The sequence below is a fragment of the Pseudophryne corroboree genome, chromosome 10 (genome assembly GCF_028390025.1).
Source record: "Pseudophryne corroboree isolate aPseCor3 chromosome 10, aPseCor3.hap2, whole genome shotgun sequence".
In the NCBI taxonomy this organism is placed as follows: Eukaryota; Metazoa; Chordata; class Amphibia; order Anura; family Myobatrachidae; genus Pseudophryne; species Pseudophryne corroboree.
This window is the reverse complement of record NC_086453.1, coordinates 378,211,078-378,227,409: the sequence shown is the minus strand read 5'-3', so window position 1 is coordinate 378,227,409 and position 16,332 is coordinate 378,211,078. Positions and strand designations below refer to the sequence as shown.

The window sequence follows — 16,332 nt, the reverse complement described above, 5'->3', positions numbered from 1 at the left end:
GGACCAGCTCTCACTGCACACCGCACAGTAATAGCAAGGTGGGCCCTGTCACAGAGAGATCAGAGTGCAGCCTGCTACCGGACCAGCTCTCACTGCACACTGCACAGTAATAGTGAGATAGGCCCAGTCACAGAGAGATCAGAGTGCAGCCTGCTACTGGACCAGCTCTCACTGCACACTGCACAGTAATAGCGAGGTGGGCCCAGTCACAGAGAGATCAGAGTGCAGCCTGCTACTGGACCAGCTCTCACTGCACACTGCACAGTAATAGCGAGATAGGCTCAGTCACAGAGAGATCAGAGTGCAGCCTGCTACTGGACCAGCTCTCACTGCACACTGCACAGTAATAGCGAGATAGGCCCAGTCACAGAGAGATCAGAGTGCAGCCTGCTACTGGACCAGCTCTCACTGCACACCACACAGTTATAGCGAGGAGGGCCCAGTCACAGAGAGATCAGAGTGCAGCCTGCTACTGGACCAGCTCTCACTGCACACTGCACAGTAATAGCAAGGTGGGCCCTGTCACAGAGAGATCAGAGTGCAGCCTGCTACCGGACCAGCTCTCACTGCACACTGCACAGTAATAGTGAGATAGGCCCAGTCACAGAGAGATCAGAGTGCAGCCTGCTACTGGACCAGCTCTCACTGCACACTGCACAGTAATAGCGAGGTGGGCCCAGTCACAGAGAGATCAGAGTGCAGCCTGCTACCGGACCAGCTCTCACTGCACACTGCACAGTAATAGCGAGGTGGGCCCAGTCACAGAGAGATCAGAGTGCAGCCTGCTACTGGACCAGCTCTCACTGCACACTGCACAGTAATAGTGAGATAGGCCCAGTCACAGAGAGATCAGAGTGCAGCCTGCTACCGGACCAGCTCTCACTGCACACCACACAGTAATAGCGAGGTGGGCCCAGGCACAGAGAGATCAGAGTGCAGCCTGACACTGGACCAGCTCTCACTGCACACCACACAGTAATAGCGAGGTGGGCCCAGTCACAGAGAGATCAGAGTGCAGCCTGACACTGGACCAGCTCTCACTGCACACTGCACAGTAATAGCGAGGTGGGCCCAGTCACAGAGAGATCAGAGTGCAGCCTGCTACTGGACCAGCTCTCACTGCACACCACACAGTAATAGCGAGGTGGGCCCAGGCACAGAGAGATCAGAGTGCAGCCTGACACTGGACCAGCTCTCACTGCACACAGCACAGTAATAGCGAGGAGGGCCCAGTCACAGAGAGATCAGAGTGCAGCCTGCTACTGGACCAGCTCTCACTGCACACTGCACAGTAATAGCGAGGTGGGTCCAGTCACAGAGAGATCAGAGTGCAGCCTGCTACTGGACCAGCTCTCACTGCACACCACACAGTAATAGCGAGGTGGGCCCAGTCACAGAGAGATCAGAGTGCAGCCTGCTACTGGACCAGCTCTCACTGCACCCTGCACAGTAATAGTGAGATGGGCCCAGTCACAGAGAGATCAGAGTGCAGCCTGCTACTGGACCAGCTCTCACTGCACACTGCACAGTAATAGCGAGGTGGGCCCAGTCACAGAGAGATCAGAGTGCAGCCTGCTACTGGACCAGCTCTCACTGCACACCACACAGTAATAGTGAGGTGGGCCCAGTCACAGAGAGATCAGAGTGCAGCCTGCTACTGGACCAGCTCTCACTGCACCCTGCACAGTAATAGTGAGATGGGCCCAGTCACAGAGAGATCAGAGTGCAGCCTGCTACTGGACCAGCTCTCACTGCACACCACACAGTAATAGCGAGGTGGGCCCTGTCACAGAGAGATCAGAGTGCAGCCTGACACTGGACCAGCTCTCACTGCACACCACACAGTAATAGCAAGGTGGGCCCTGTCACAGAGAGATCAGAGTGCAGCCTGCTACTGGACCAGCTCTCACTGCACACCACACAGTAATAGTGAGATGGGCCCAGTCACAGAGAGATCAGAGTGCAGCCTGCTACTGGACCAGCTCTCACTGCACACCACACAGTAATAGCGAGGTGGGCCCAGTTACAGAGAGATCAGAGTGCAGCCTGCTACCGGACCAGCTCTCACTGCACACCACACAGTAATAGCGAGGTGGGCCCAGTTACAGAGAGATCAGAGTGCAGCCTGCTACCGGACCAGCTCTCACTGCACACCACACAGTAATAGCGAGGTGGGCCCTGTCACAGAGAGATCAGAGTGCAGCCTGACACTGGACCAGCTCTCACTGCACACCACACAGTAATAGTGAGGTGGGCCCAGTCACAGAGAGATCAGAGTGCAGCCTGCTACTGGACCAGCTCTCACTGCACCCTGCACAGTAATAGTGAGATGGGCCCAGTCACAGAGAGATCAGAGTGCAGCCTGCTACTGGACCAGCTCTCACTGCACCCTGCACAGTAATAGCGAGGTGGGCCCTGTCACAGAGAGATCAGAGTGCAGCCTGCTACTGGACCAGCTCTCACTGCACCCTGCACAGTAATAGCGAGGTGGGCCCTGTCACAGAGAGATCAGAGTGCAGCCTGCTACTGGACCAGCTCTCACTGCACACTGCACAGTAATAGCGAGGTGGGCCCAGTCACAGAGAGATCAGAGTGCAGCCTGCTACCGGACCAGCTCTCACTGCACACCGCACAGTAATAGCGAGGTGGGCCCTGTCACAGAGAGATCAGAGTGCAGCCTGCTACCGGACCAGCTCTCACTGCACACCACACAGTAATAGCGAGGTGGGCCCAGTCACAGAGAGATCAGAGTGCAGCCTGACACTGGACCAGCTCTCACTGCACACCACACAGTAATAGCGAGGTGGGCCCAGTCACAGAGAGATCAGAGTGCAGCCTGACACTGGACCAGCTCTCACTGCACACTGCACAGTAATAGCGAGGTGGGCCCAGTCACAGAGAGATCAGAGTGCAGCCTGCTACTGGACCAGCTCTCACTGCACACCACACAGTAATAGCGAGGTGGGCCCAGGCACAGAGAGATCAGAGTGCAGCCTGACACTGGACCAGCTCTCACTGCACACAGCACAGTAATAGCGAGGAGGGCCCAGTCACAGAGAGATCAGAGTGCAGCCTGCTACTGGACCAGCTCTCACTGCACACTGCACAGTAATAGCGAGGTGGGTCCAGTCACAGAGAGATCAGAGTGCAGCCTGCTACTGGACCAGCTCTCACTGCACACCACACAGTAATAGCGAGGTGGGCCCAGTCACAGAGAGATCAGAGTGCAGCCTGCTACTGGACCAGCTCTCACTGCACCCTGCACAGTAATAGTGAGATGGGCCCAGTCACAGAGAGATCAGAGTGCAGCCTGCTACTGGACCAGCTCTCACTGCACACTGCACAGTAATAGCGAGGTGGGCCCAGTCACAGAGAGATCAGAGTGCAGCCTGCTACTGGACCAGCTCTCACTGCACACCACACAGTAATAGTGAGGTGGGCCCAGTCACAGAGAGATCAGAGTGCAGCCTGCTACTGGACCAGCTCTCACTGCACCCTGCACAGTAATAGTGAGATGGGCCCAGTCACAGAGAGATCAGAGTGCAGCCTGCTACTGGACCAGCTCTCACTGCACACCACACAGTAATAGCGAGGTGGGCCCTGTCACAGAGAGATCAGAGTGCAGCCTGACACTGGACCAGCTCTCACTGCACACCACACAGTAATAGCAAGGTGGGCCCTGTCACAGAGAGATCAGAGTGCAGCCTGCTACTGGACCAGCTCTCACTGCACACCACACAGTAATAGTGAGATGGGCCCAGTCACAGAGAGATCAGAGTGCAGCCTGCTACTGGACCAGCTCTCACTGCACACCACACAGTAATAGCGAGGTGGGCCCAGTTACAGAGAGATCAGAGTGCAGCCTGCTACCGGACCAGCTCTCACTGCACACCACACAGTAATAGCGAGGTGGGCCCAGTTACAGAGAGATCAGAGTGCAGCCTGCTACCGGACCAGCTCTCACTGCACACCACACAGTAATAGCGAGGTGGGCCCAGTTACAGAGAGATCAGAGTGCAGCCTGCTACTGGACCAGCTCTCACTGCACACCACACAGTAATAGCGAGGTGGGCCCTGTCACAGAGAGATCAGAGTGCAGCCTGCTACTGGACCAGCTCTCACTGCACACCACACAGTAATAGCAAGGTGGGCCCAGTCACAGAGAGATCAGAGTGCAGCCTGACACTGGACCAGCTCTCACTGCACACCACACAGTAATAGTGAGGTGGGCCCAGTCACAGAGAGATCAGAGTGCAGCCTGCTACTGGACCAGCTCTCACTGCACCCTGCACAGTAATAGTGAGATGGGCCCAGTCACAGAGAGATCAGAGTGCAGCCTGCTACTGGACCAGCTCTCACTGCACCCTGCACAGTAATAGCGAGGTGGGCCCAGTTACAGAGAGATCAGAGTGCAGCCTGCTACCGGACCAGCTCTCACTGCACCCTGCACATGGATACATACTATAGTAACATCTTGCAATGGACACAATCCTGAGCCAGACAATAACCTCTCGACACCCAAATACATTATACACCAGTTCTAAACCCTGCAGGTTTCTCACCTCTAAAACCACCACCGGCCTCCAATCCTCCTTCTCTTTATATAGAGGACTTATGTCAATCACACAAGAGTCCGTCATGTTGCTATAAACAGTCCTGGGATCAGAACTAAATGCAGGAGTCATTATAGAAACATTCCAGTCTCATTATTATACAGTATATTCCCCTTTCATTATTATATTTTCATCTGACAGGAAACTAAACACAAGTCCATTTACTACATTACAGCTATCATCATTCTCTATCTTATGAAAGATGATTTCAGTTAAACGACTTGTATTTTGCATACAAGTTAATTAAAACACTATCTCCCATCATCAATGTCAGCAGAGTCACAATCTAAGATATACTGCACTGTGTAATCGCCTCAGTTTTATAACTTGCATTTCATGTGTAATAGCGCCATCCAGTGTTTATATGACAGATGACATACTGTAGCTCTTATTTCATGTGTTACAGCGCCATCCAGTGTTTATATGACAGATGGTATACTGTAGCTCTTATATCATGTGTAATAGCGCCATCCAGTGTTTATATGACAGATGACATACTGTGGCTCTTATTTCTTCCTTCCGCCTTACTTACTTTCTTTCCTCATACTCACTGCTTGACCCATTCCAGTCTGGCTTCCGTCCTCTCCACTCCACTGAAACTGCCCTTACAAAAGTATGCAATGACCTCCATGCTGCCAAATCAAAGGGCCACTACTCTCTACTTATTCTTCTTGATTTCTCTGCTGCTTTTGACCAGTGGTTAAAGTGGGCCGGAACGGGGCGGAACTGCGTTCCGTCACCTCTAATTGCAGGCGGAACCAGTTCCGCCTCCGCCCGGCCACAGCATCATGTCCCTGTTCCATTGTAAAGGTGGCAGCGGCCGCCAGCCAATCATGGCTTGCGGACCGGCTGCAGCACCAATCAGAAGAAGGGAAGGTTTTTTTAAAATCTGCCGTGAGCCAATCACGGCTCGCAGACCGCCAGCCAATGAGAAGCTGCCAAGTGGCAGCTTCTCATTAGCTGGCGGTCCAGGAGCCGTGAATGGCGCACAGTCGGCGCCAGATTCAAAGTGCCCTCTCCCAGGGCCGACGCCACCACTAGGCAGCTGCCTATGAGCGCTAACAATTAAAGGGCGGAACAGAGTGGAACAGCATGAGGGATGTGAAGCACCCACTCCATGCTCACTCGTTGGCCGCTGCTGGATTTGCCTGGGGCTGGAGCTGCATGTTCGTTGCCTGTCCCCACCTACCCTCCTCCATTGCTCACTTCCGCTCTCCCTGTCACCCCCGGCAGAATGTGTTTAGTGTTCTGCCATACAGGAAGTGGAATCGGGCGCGCGCCGCTGCGTGCAGGGTGAGGGGAGAAAGTATCACTGATCAGTGATCATGATCACCGGCTGCAACTACATGTGGGGGCGGAACGCGGAGCCGCGAGTGCTGACATAGAGTGAGGTAGGCTCTAGCAGTGTACACTGCTGCCTGTCACTTCTCTTTCATCTCAACGCTCAGGTCAATAGAAAAAATTATGGTGGAGCCGATGGAAGGATCTTTATTCAGGATCTGCAGCGTCCTGTGTACTGCGTCCTGTGTGCTGCCTGAGCTCCTCCTCTGCTGGGTGCAGCTCATTCACAATCTGAGGGGAGCAATGCTGATCTACCAGGCTCTAATGTACATGTGCATGTAACCAGGTCCCCTCCCACCCAGGCCCCAGTGTGTCACTAGTCACCCATCTCTCAGTATGTGTCCCCATATCCCTTACCTGACCCCACTATGTGCATTCCCATATCCCCCCCCCAGTATGTGTGTCCCCATGTCCCTCACCATCCCCCCAGTATGTATGGCCCTCACCCCCCAGTATGTGTCCCCCCATGTCCCTCACCGGCCCCCCAGTATGTGTCCCCCCATGTCCCTCACCCCCCCAGTATGTGTCCCCCCATGTCCCTCACCCCCCCAGTATGTGTCCCCCAATGTCCCTCACCGGCCCCCCAGTATGTTCTACCATGTCCCTCACCGGCCCCCCAGTATGTGTCCCCCCATGCCCTCACCATCCCCCCAGTATGTATATATGTATATATCTAGCTGGAAAACCCCCTCATAAATCCTGCGTTTGCCCTTGGAGGGGGCTCTACCTGCCGTACTGTGTAAAATGGGTCTCTGTCTGCCGTACTGTGTAAAATGGGGCTCTGTCTGCCGTACTGTGTAAAATGGGGCTCTGTCTGCCGTACTGTGTAAAATGGGTCTCTGTCTGCCGTACTGTGTAAAATGGGGCTCTGTCTGCCGTACTGTGTAAAATGGGGCTCTGTCTGCCGTACTGTGTAAAATGGGTCTCTGTCTGCCGTACTGTGTAAAATGGGTCTCTGTCTGCCGTACTGTGTAAAATGGGGCTCTGTCTGCCGTACTGTGTAAAATGGGGCTCTGTCTGCCGTACTGTGTAAAATGGGTCTCTGTCTGCCGTACTGTGTAAAATGGGGCTCTGTCTGCCGTACTGTGTAAAATGGGGCTCTGTCTGCCGTACTGTGTAAAAGGGGGCTCTGTCTGCCGTACTGTGTAAAAGGGGGCTCTGTCTGCCGTACTGTGTAAAAGGGGGCTCTGTCTGCCGTACTGTGTAAAAGGGGGACTCTGCTATTGTGGACATTGTGTGTGTAAAGGGCACTAGTATGTGGGGCGGGAAATGTGAAGCATTATTTTGAATTGGTGGTACTTTGTGTGGCCACACCCCTTCCTTGTGAGGCCACACCCCTTCTACGGTGTTGCGGGCGAGGTGAGTTCCCCCACCTCTCCAGGACCACTTTAAGCCCTGCTTTTGACACTGCGGACCATCCTCTCCTACTAAAATCCTTCACTCCATTGATCTGCGTGATACTGCCCTCTCTTGGCTGTCTTCCTACCTCTCTGACAGTTCATTCTCTGTCTCCTCTCATTACTCCACCTCCCCCTCACTTCCACTAAGTGTAGGTGTACCCCAAGGTTCTGTCCTTAGTCCTCTTCTTTTCTCTCTCTATACGTCCTCACTAGGGGGGTCATTCCGAGTTGTTCGCTCGTTGGCGATTTTCGCTATGCTGCGATTTGTTGCTAATTGCGCATGCGCAAGGCACGCAGGACACATGCGCTTAGTTATTTAACTAAAAACTTAGTAGATTTGCTGTGGATTCTGCGGTGCTTTTCAGTTGCACTACTGATCGGTGAATGATTGACAGGAAAGGGGCGTTTCTGAGTGGTAACTGAGCGTTTTCCGGGAGTGTGCTAAAAAACGCAGGCGTGTCAGGGACAAACGCAGGAGTGTCTGGAGAAACGGGGGAGTGGCTGACCGAACGCAGGGCGTGTTTGTGACGTCAAACCAGGAACTAAACGGACTGAGGTGATCGCAGTGTAGGAGAAGGTCTGGAGCTACTCAGAAACTGCAAATAATTATTTATTAGCAATTCTGCTATTCTTTCGTTCGCTATTCTGCTAAGCTAAGATACACTCCCAGAGGGCGGCGGCCTAGCGTGTGCAATGCTGCTAAAAGCAGCTAGCGAACGAACAACTTGGAACAAGGGCCTAGGTAAGCTCATTAGTTCCTCTATGCTGATGACACTTAAATTTATCTTTCCTCTCCAGACCTCTCCCGGGCTCTCCTCACTTGTATCTCCAACTGTCTCTCTGCTACCTCCTCCCAGCGCTTTCTTAAACTTAACATGTCTAAGACTGAGCTGATCATCTTCCCTCCCTCCCGCATAACCTCACCTCCCACAATTTCATTATCTATTGATGGCACTACTATCTCCTCTAGCCCCCAAGTGCGCTGTCTTGGAGTAATCCTTGACTCCTCCCTCTTCTTCAAACCTCACATTCAGCACCTCTCACAATCTTGCCGTTTTCATCTCAAAAATATTTCCAGGATCAGACCCTTTGTGACCCAGGATGCTACTAAGACTCTTATCCACTCACTGGTCATCTCCAGACTGGATTACTGTAATCTCCTCCTGACTGGCATTCCTGACAAACACCTCTCTCCACTCCAATCTATCCTCAATGCTGCTGCCCGGCTCATTTTCCTCACCAAACGCACTACGTCTACCTCTCCTCTCCTACAAGACCTTCACTGGCTTCCCTTCCCTTTCAGAATCCATTTCAAGCTTCTCACACTGGCTTACAAAGCCCTCACCCACTCCTCTCCCACCTACATCTCTGACCTTATCTCCTTTACACTCCCACCCGTCCTTTTCGCTCTGCTAATGCACGACGACTCTCCTGCCTACGGATTACTTCCTCCCACTCCTACCTCCAAGATTTTTCACGTGCTGCACCACTTCTCTGGAATTCCCTACCTCTCCCCCTCAGACTCTCCACCTCTCTACAAAACTTCAAACGGGCTCTCAAGACCCACTTATTCACCAAACCCAGCCAAGTCTCATCCTAACCCTCTGTTCCACGCTCTCTATGTACCCCATCTGTGTCACCCCTGTCTGTCTACCCCTCCCCTTCAGAATGTAAGCTCTCATGAGCAGGGTCCTCTTCTCTCATGTGCTTATCATTTTTCTTACTTTAATAGTCTTCAACTGCACCAAATCCAGCAGTCTTCTGGCACCTGATACTTATTCCAGTGTAATCTCCTGATGTAGGTATGTCATTTACCCTGTACTTGTCCTATATTATTGTCAACTGTATGTTGCTGTTTTCCTGTTTTGATTTTTTGTTTATGTACTCTGTAATTGGGCGCTGCGGAACCCTTGTGGCACCATATAAAAAAAGGATAATAATAATAAATAATAATGTGTAATAGCGCCATCCAGTGTTTATATTACAGATAACATACCGTAGCTCTTTTTTCATGTGTACCAGCCCCACCCTGTGTTTATATTACAGATCGCACAGCTCTTATTTCAAGTTCAATGGCCCAATAGCCCTATGTAATAATAATAATAATAATAATAATAATAATAATATATTTATTATGTCATCCTATACAACAAACTGTTGCTGCTGCTAACACTGATATGACTTGCGGTAAGTCCTGTAAAGCCTATGTGTGACCGATATTGCGGTGACACCTGTACACCTTTTTTTTGTTGATTTTTATTTAAAACAATTATTATTTTCTTTTATTAGAGGCACTGAAAGCCCAAACCTGTCCGGCAGTGCCGCCTCATTGTGCCAAGCCGCGGGCACTGGAAAGCAGAATTTCCTTTCCTTACCCTCTATAGCTTATACTATACAACAAGCTGGTACTCACCCTGCGGAGCACGGCAATGCCTGGGATGGGTCGGACAGTCCAGGCTGGGCACAGTAATGTCCTGGTGGGCAAGGCTGGCACTCCTCTTGGGCACTGAGGCCTGCAGCCATAGAGTATGACCCCGGAGGGCAAGGAACTGGCGACCGGGTTCCATTAGGGCAAAAGTGGCCAGCTGGGCAGATATCGTTCTGTGGGAATTGTACATCAAACGGCACCTGCCAATTAAAGCAAAGGCTGTAATGACATACGGCGGTCCCCCGGGATGATGCAGGGGTGTGTATTGTGTATCGTAAGCAACAAGCACAACAATGACATCAAATGCACAGAGCTGAGGAAGATAAATGTATTTAGCTTATGCAGTGTCAGCCATTTTGTTAAGTAGCAGCCATGATGTAGAGTAGCAGAAGTTTGCTTCTCTGAGTAAATCATAATAATGCTGACATTTCACAGTTAGTACGTTCTGTGCGAAGCAAGGTCGTATCTATAAGTCTTAAAAACATGTTATTAGACAGTCTCTGTGTGTTTAGACTTCTGGTGAAGGACACGTAGGAGGGAGTCAGCCTGAGAGGAGTTATGAGAAGAGATGTAGTATCGTTTTGAAATGTGGCGTTTATCAAGTGTTCATGCAAGTTCTCTATATAATGTTCTCTATATAATGTCATGCTAAATAAAGTGAAGCCAGTCTCAATTTGGTGGACATAACTACGTGTGTTGTCTGCTTCCTGGGATTCCCAATCGATTGGTAAACAAAGGGTAACGAACAGACAACTGAAGGAGATTGATATAAGGAGGTTTATCTCTGACAGAGCCGTGTATAGAAGAGAATAACAATACTGTGTAAAGCTTGTGTAATGCTCTACTGATAATTTCCTTACAGGGGCACTGTCCCTCATCACCTATTATATAATAGTATGGATGACAACTGGTGCACGGGGAAAAGGTATTGCAGGCTGCATCGGCCAATACTCTCTTTCCTTCCATACTAATTGTCAACTGCGTTCTGTGAAGTGACAGAATGGTGTCAGGGGGAGGGGCCTAGCACGGGGCCAGGGGCTTGATGTAATACATTTACAGGAAAGAAGATGTAAGTATTGGCCCTCATAGCGGAAGATAATCTAATCCACTTCTGGACATCTATAAAATTATATATGCAAAACAACCAGGATATAATTCCGAGTTCATCATTCAATATGTCCGTCCCTGAGAGCGGGGACACTGAGGTAGAACCCAGCACGCCACATGAAAGTAATGGGACTGAAGTTGCAAAGAGAACCCTTTTAAATCGCATTAGTAGTATGTCGGCATGCCGGTCTACGTTCCCACTATCGACATTTTGAAAGCTGAAATTGCACACCAGAGCTAAACAAAGCGCCATATAGTATAGTATAGTATGCCTCCTGTAACATGCGGTACGATAGGAGAGGTTCCTCACCCGTGGAGTTATTGGCATCGGGGTCACAGCCCCCTGGGAACAGTAGTATCCGGCATAGCAGTAGCCTGTGGGCTTGTGCAGCCCCTCGGATGAGCAGTACATTCCTGTGGTAAAAGACAAGTCAAATAAACATGGGGGTAAATTTACTAAGGTGGGAGTTTTTTTTAGAACTGGTGATGTTGCCCATAGCAACCAATCAGATTCTACTTAACATTTGTCTAGCTACTTCTAGAAGATAATAGACACAATCTGATTGGTTGCTATGGGCAAAATCACCAAGAATCTCCCACCTTAGTAAATTTACCCCATGGTGTTTTTTGTAAATATAATTCTTATCTCAGGGCTGCTCCCTGTATTTTCTGAGAGAAAGACGCTCTCCCTAACCCTAAGGCAATTCTTCCCAGTGACTTAGGCCAAGATGGTTTCACCCTGGCAATGTCCAGGGAAGGTAACACAATGGACGAGATATGCTCCACTGAACATGAGGCAGTAGGTGACTGTGAATGAGAAGCAGAGTGGATCACGCATTACACCCCCATTGTAACCTGGACCACAGTATGCACCATGTTTCTGGCCAATAAGAGGTTGTTTATCCTACCGCAAAGTCGCTCCCCATCAGCATGAACCACCCCATATTGGGCATGGAGCTCAGTATGTCCAGACTTAGAATCACGTAAGCACAGCAACAGTATCTGACTGGAAGGTTCATTCACCTGACTTGGAAACAACATGGCCGCTCTCATGCAGCTGTGGAATGTAAATAACAAGCGATCCAGATCGCTGTATTAGGACAGTAGCAGCGCAGCTCGCCTAAAATGGCAGCGCTGAATCAGACAAGACAAACTAAGACCCCGGTTTGTGACAAGATGTTATTACTCCTCGGCTCTATAGCTTCCTGCCTCGCCTCGATAAACGGCAAAGCAGGAGCTACTTCACCGGCACAATATGTATGTAGTAATAGTGTACTGAGCATTATCCGCTAACACTGAGTGCCGGCCGTGTTCTCCTCACCTGCTGGGCAGGCCTCACAGTCAGATTTACTTGAAGCTCCAGTCTTGGGTCCATATGTTCCAGCCGGGCATGGAAGCACAGAGATGAAACTGGTGCTCGATGGGCAGTAGTGCCCAGCCGGGCAGAGAGCTGGCATTGATACTCCAGAACCTAAAAGATAAAATGCAATTATCACAATAATCATCCAACAGATACATTTTATAAGTAAGAAATTAATTAACGTTAATAAGCAGATATAATATGAGGCAACGTTTACACCTGCTCATTTCCACATTGTGTGTGAGACGTTACACCTGGTGTGTATTGCGGAGTTACAGATATACCGTGTGCGGCCCGATGACAGACCAATACCTCACAGAGAGACAGACACCCTCAGATGTGCACCAAAAGCGAGACTCACTGTCAGGATCGGGGTCACAGTAAAACCCTGTAGGACAAGTGTTACACCTCTCTCTTCCCTCCAAAGCCTGGTAGGTTCCACTTTCACAGGGAACCGGAGCTGGAGACCCCGCAGGGCAAAAGAAGCCACTTGGACATCGGTGAGCGGAGGGCCGGGGGGAGATCTGTCCAGGAGGGCAATAAAATCCAGTGGAGCACAGACCTTGCCAGACTTCCTGCCCCGTACCTACATAAGAGACATTATAAATAGTATTTAGTGACCATTTCTGCCACACCCATAGTTCCAACATGAGCTCCTGTGTGTATTTATTATCTAAACGGTAGCTCCCATAGCACGCACTAGTGGGCACCAAATTCTAATGGAGCTCCCCCTTCAGAGGAGATGTCTTTTACAGGATACGGGGTAATGTAACTGTCTATGTACACTGCGGACTGCAGAAGATCCTCCCTCACCGCAGACCATCACATACGCTTCCTATATAAATCTGTTGTGATACACTTCCCCACGCTTCCACTCCACAAGTACACTAGTGACATACCATTGCAGAAGTGACCAGACAGGCACGGCCGGCAGTCCTCCGGTGACACGTTGCCGCTGAGAGGAGCATAGGTCCCACTGTCACAGGGCACAGGAGACGGTGTCCCCTCAGGGCAATAAAATCCAGGTGGACAGATTGCTTGGTCATGGCGGAACGATCGGACATCGCAGAAGTATCCAGCCCGGCAGTCACCTGCCAACAAACAGGTATCAGCTTGGAAGGTTTCTCCTTACTGTATGTATTGTACTGCATCTTACTGCATGTATTTTACTTCATTGTACTGTACCTTACTGTATGTATTTACTTCATTGTACTGTACCTTACTGTATGTATTGTACTGCACCTTACCGTATGTATTGTACTGTATCTTACTGTACGTGTTGTACTGTACCTTAATGTATGTATTTTACTGTATATTACTGTATGTATATTACTGTATGTATTGTACTGTACCTTACTGTATGTATTGTACTGTATCTTACTGTAAATGTTGTACTGTACCTTACTGTATGTATTTTACGTCGTTTTACTGTATCTTACTGTATGTATTGTACTGTACCTTACTGTATGTATTTTACGTCATTGTACTGTATATTACTGTATGTATGTTACTGTATCTTACTGTATGTATTGTACTGTACCTCACTGTATGTATTGTACTGTATCTTACTGTATGTATTGTACTGTACCTTACTGTATGTATTTTACGTCATTGTACTGTATCTTACTGTATGTATGTTACTGTATCTTACTGTATGTATTGTACTGTATCTTACTGTATGTATTGTACTGTACCTTACTGTATGTATTGTACTATATCTTACTGTATGTATGTTACTGTATCTTACTGTATGTATAGTACTGTACTTTACTGTATGTATTGTACTGTATCTTACTGTATGTATGTTACTGTATTTTACTGTATGTATTGTACTGTATCTTACTGTATGTATTGTACTGTATCTTACTGTATGTATGTTACTGTATCTTACTGTATGTATTGTACTGTACTTTACTGTATGTATTGTACTGTATCTTACTGTATGTATGTTACTGTATCTTACTGTATGTATTGTACTGTACCTTACTGTATGTATTGTACTGTATCTTACTGTATGTTACTGTATCTTACTGTATGTATGTTACTGTATGTATTGTACTGTATCTTACTGTATGTATGTTACTGTATCTTACTGTATGTATTGTACTGTATCTTACTGTATGTATTTTCCGCCATTGTACTGTATCTTACTGTATGTATTTTACTGTCTTACTGTATGTATTGTACTGTATCTTACTGTATGTATTTTACTGTCTTACTGTATGTATTGTACTGTATCTTACTGTATGTATTTTACTTCATTGTACTGTATCTTACTGTGTGTATATTTTACTTCATTGTACTGTACCTTACTGTATGTATGTTACTGTATCTTACTGTATGTATGTTACTGTCTTACTGTATGTATTGTACTGTATCTTACTGTATGTATTTTACTTCATTGTACTGTACCTTACTGTATGCATTGTACTGTATCTTACTGTATGTATTTTACTTCATTGTACTGTACCTTACTGTATGTATGTTACTGTATCTTACTGTATGTATTGTACTGTATCTTACTGTATGTATTGTACTGTATCTTATTGTATGTATTTTCCGCCATTGTACTGTATCTTACTGTATGTATTTTACTTCATTGTACTGTATCTTACTGTATGTATTGTACTGTATCTTACTGTATGTATTTTCCGCCATTGTACTGTATCTTACTGTATGTATTGTACTGTATCTTACTGTATGTATTTTACTTCATTGTACTGTCCCTTACTGTATGCATTGTACTGTACCTTACTGTATGCATTGTACTGTATCTTACTGTATGTATTTTCCACCATTGTACTGTATCTTACTGTATGTATTTTACTGTCTTACTGTATGTATTGTACTGTATCTTACTGTATGTATTTTACTTAATTGTACTGTACCTTACTGTATGCATTGTACTGTATCTTACTGTATGCATTTTCCGCCATTGTACTGTATCTTACTGTATGTATGTTACTGTCTTACTGTATGTATTGTACTGTATCTTACTGTATGTATTTTACTTCATTGTACTGTACTTTACTGTATGCATTGTACTGTATCTTACTGTATGTATTTTACTTAATTGTACTGTATCTTACTGTATGTATGTTACTGCATCTTACTGTATGTATTTTCTGCCATTGTACTGCACCTTACTGTATGCATTGTACTGCACCTTACTGTATGCATTTTTTCCGCCATTGTACTGTATCTTACTGTATGTATTTTACTGTCTTACTGTATGTATTGTACTGTATCTTACTGTATGTATTTTACTGTCTTACTGTATGTATTGTACTGTATCTTACTGTATGTATTTTACTTCATTGTACTGTACCTTACTGTATGCATTGTACTGTATCTTACTGTATGTATTTTCCGCCATTGTACGGTATCTTACTGTATGTATTTTACTGTCTTACTGTATGTATTGTACGGTATCTTACTGTATGTATTTTACTGTCTTACTGTATGTATTGTACTGTATCTTACTGTATGTATTTTACTTCATTGTACTGTACCTTACTGTATGTATTGTACTGTATCTTACTGTATGTATTTTACTTCATTGTACTGTATCTTACTGTATGTATGTTACTGTATCTTACTGTATGTATTGTACTGTATCTTACTGTATGTATTTTACTGTCTTACTGTATGTATTGTACTGTATCTTACTGTATGTATTTTACTTCATTGTACTGTACCTTACTGTATGCATTGTACTGTATCTTACTGTATGTATTTTCCGCCATTGTACGGTATCTTACTGTATGTATTTTACTGTCTTACTGTATGTATTGTACGGTATCTTACTGTATGTATTTTACTGTCTTACTGTATGTATTGTACTGTATCTTACTGTATGTATTTTACTTCATTGTACTGTACCTTACTGTATGTATTGTACTGTATCTTACTGTATGTATTTTACTTCATTGTACTGTATCTTACTGTATGCATGTTACTGTATCTTACTGTATGTATTTTACGTCATTGTACTGTTCCTTTACTTATGTAATTGTACTGTATCTTACTGTATGTATTTTATGTAATTGTAGTGTTCTTTTACTGTATGTATTGTACTGTATC

At 47.1% G+C, this 16,332-nt stretch overlaps 1 protein-coding gene across 1 annotated transcript in view; it reads right to left on the bottom strand.

The window, feature by feature from the left end:
* The window catches only part of LOC134966791 (multiple epidermal growth factor-like domains protein 11), a 138,288-nt gene that overhangs the window by 117,986 nt on the left and 3,970 nt on the right, over positions 1–16,332 (bottom strand). The window contains exons 3-7 of the mRNA XM_063943806.1: positions 13,149–13,340; positions 12,611–12,835; positions 12,211–12,360; positions 11,200–11,303; positions 9,768–9,982 (exon numbers count right to left, since the gene is read on the bottom strand). Coding sequence (XP_063799876.1) covers positions 9,768–9,982; positions 11,200–11,303; positions 12,211–12,360; positions 12,611–12,835; positions 13,149–13,340 — 886 coding nt within the window. The remainder of the gene's footprint in view (positions 1–9,767; positions 9,983–11,199; positions 11,304–12,210; positions 12,361–12,610; positions 12,836–13,148; positions 13,341–16,332) is intronic.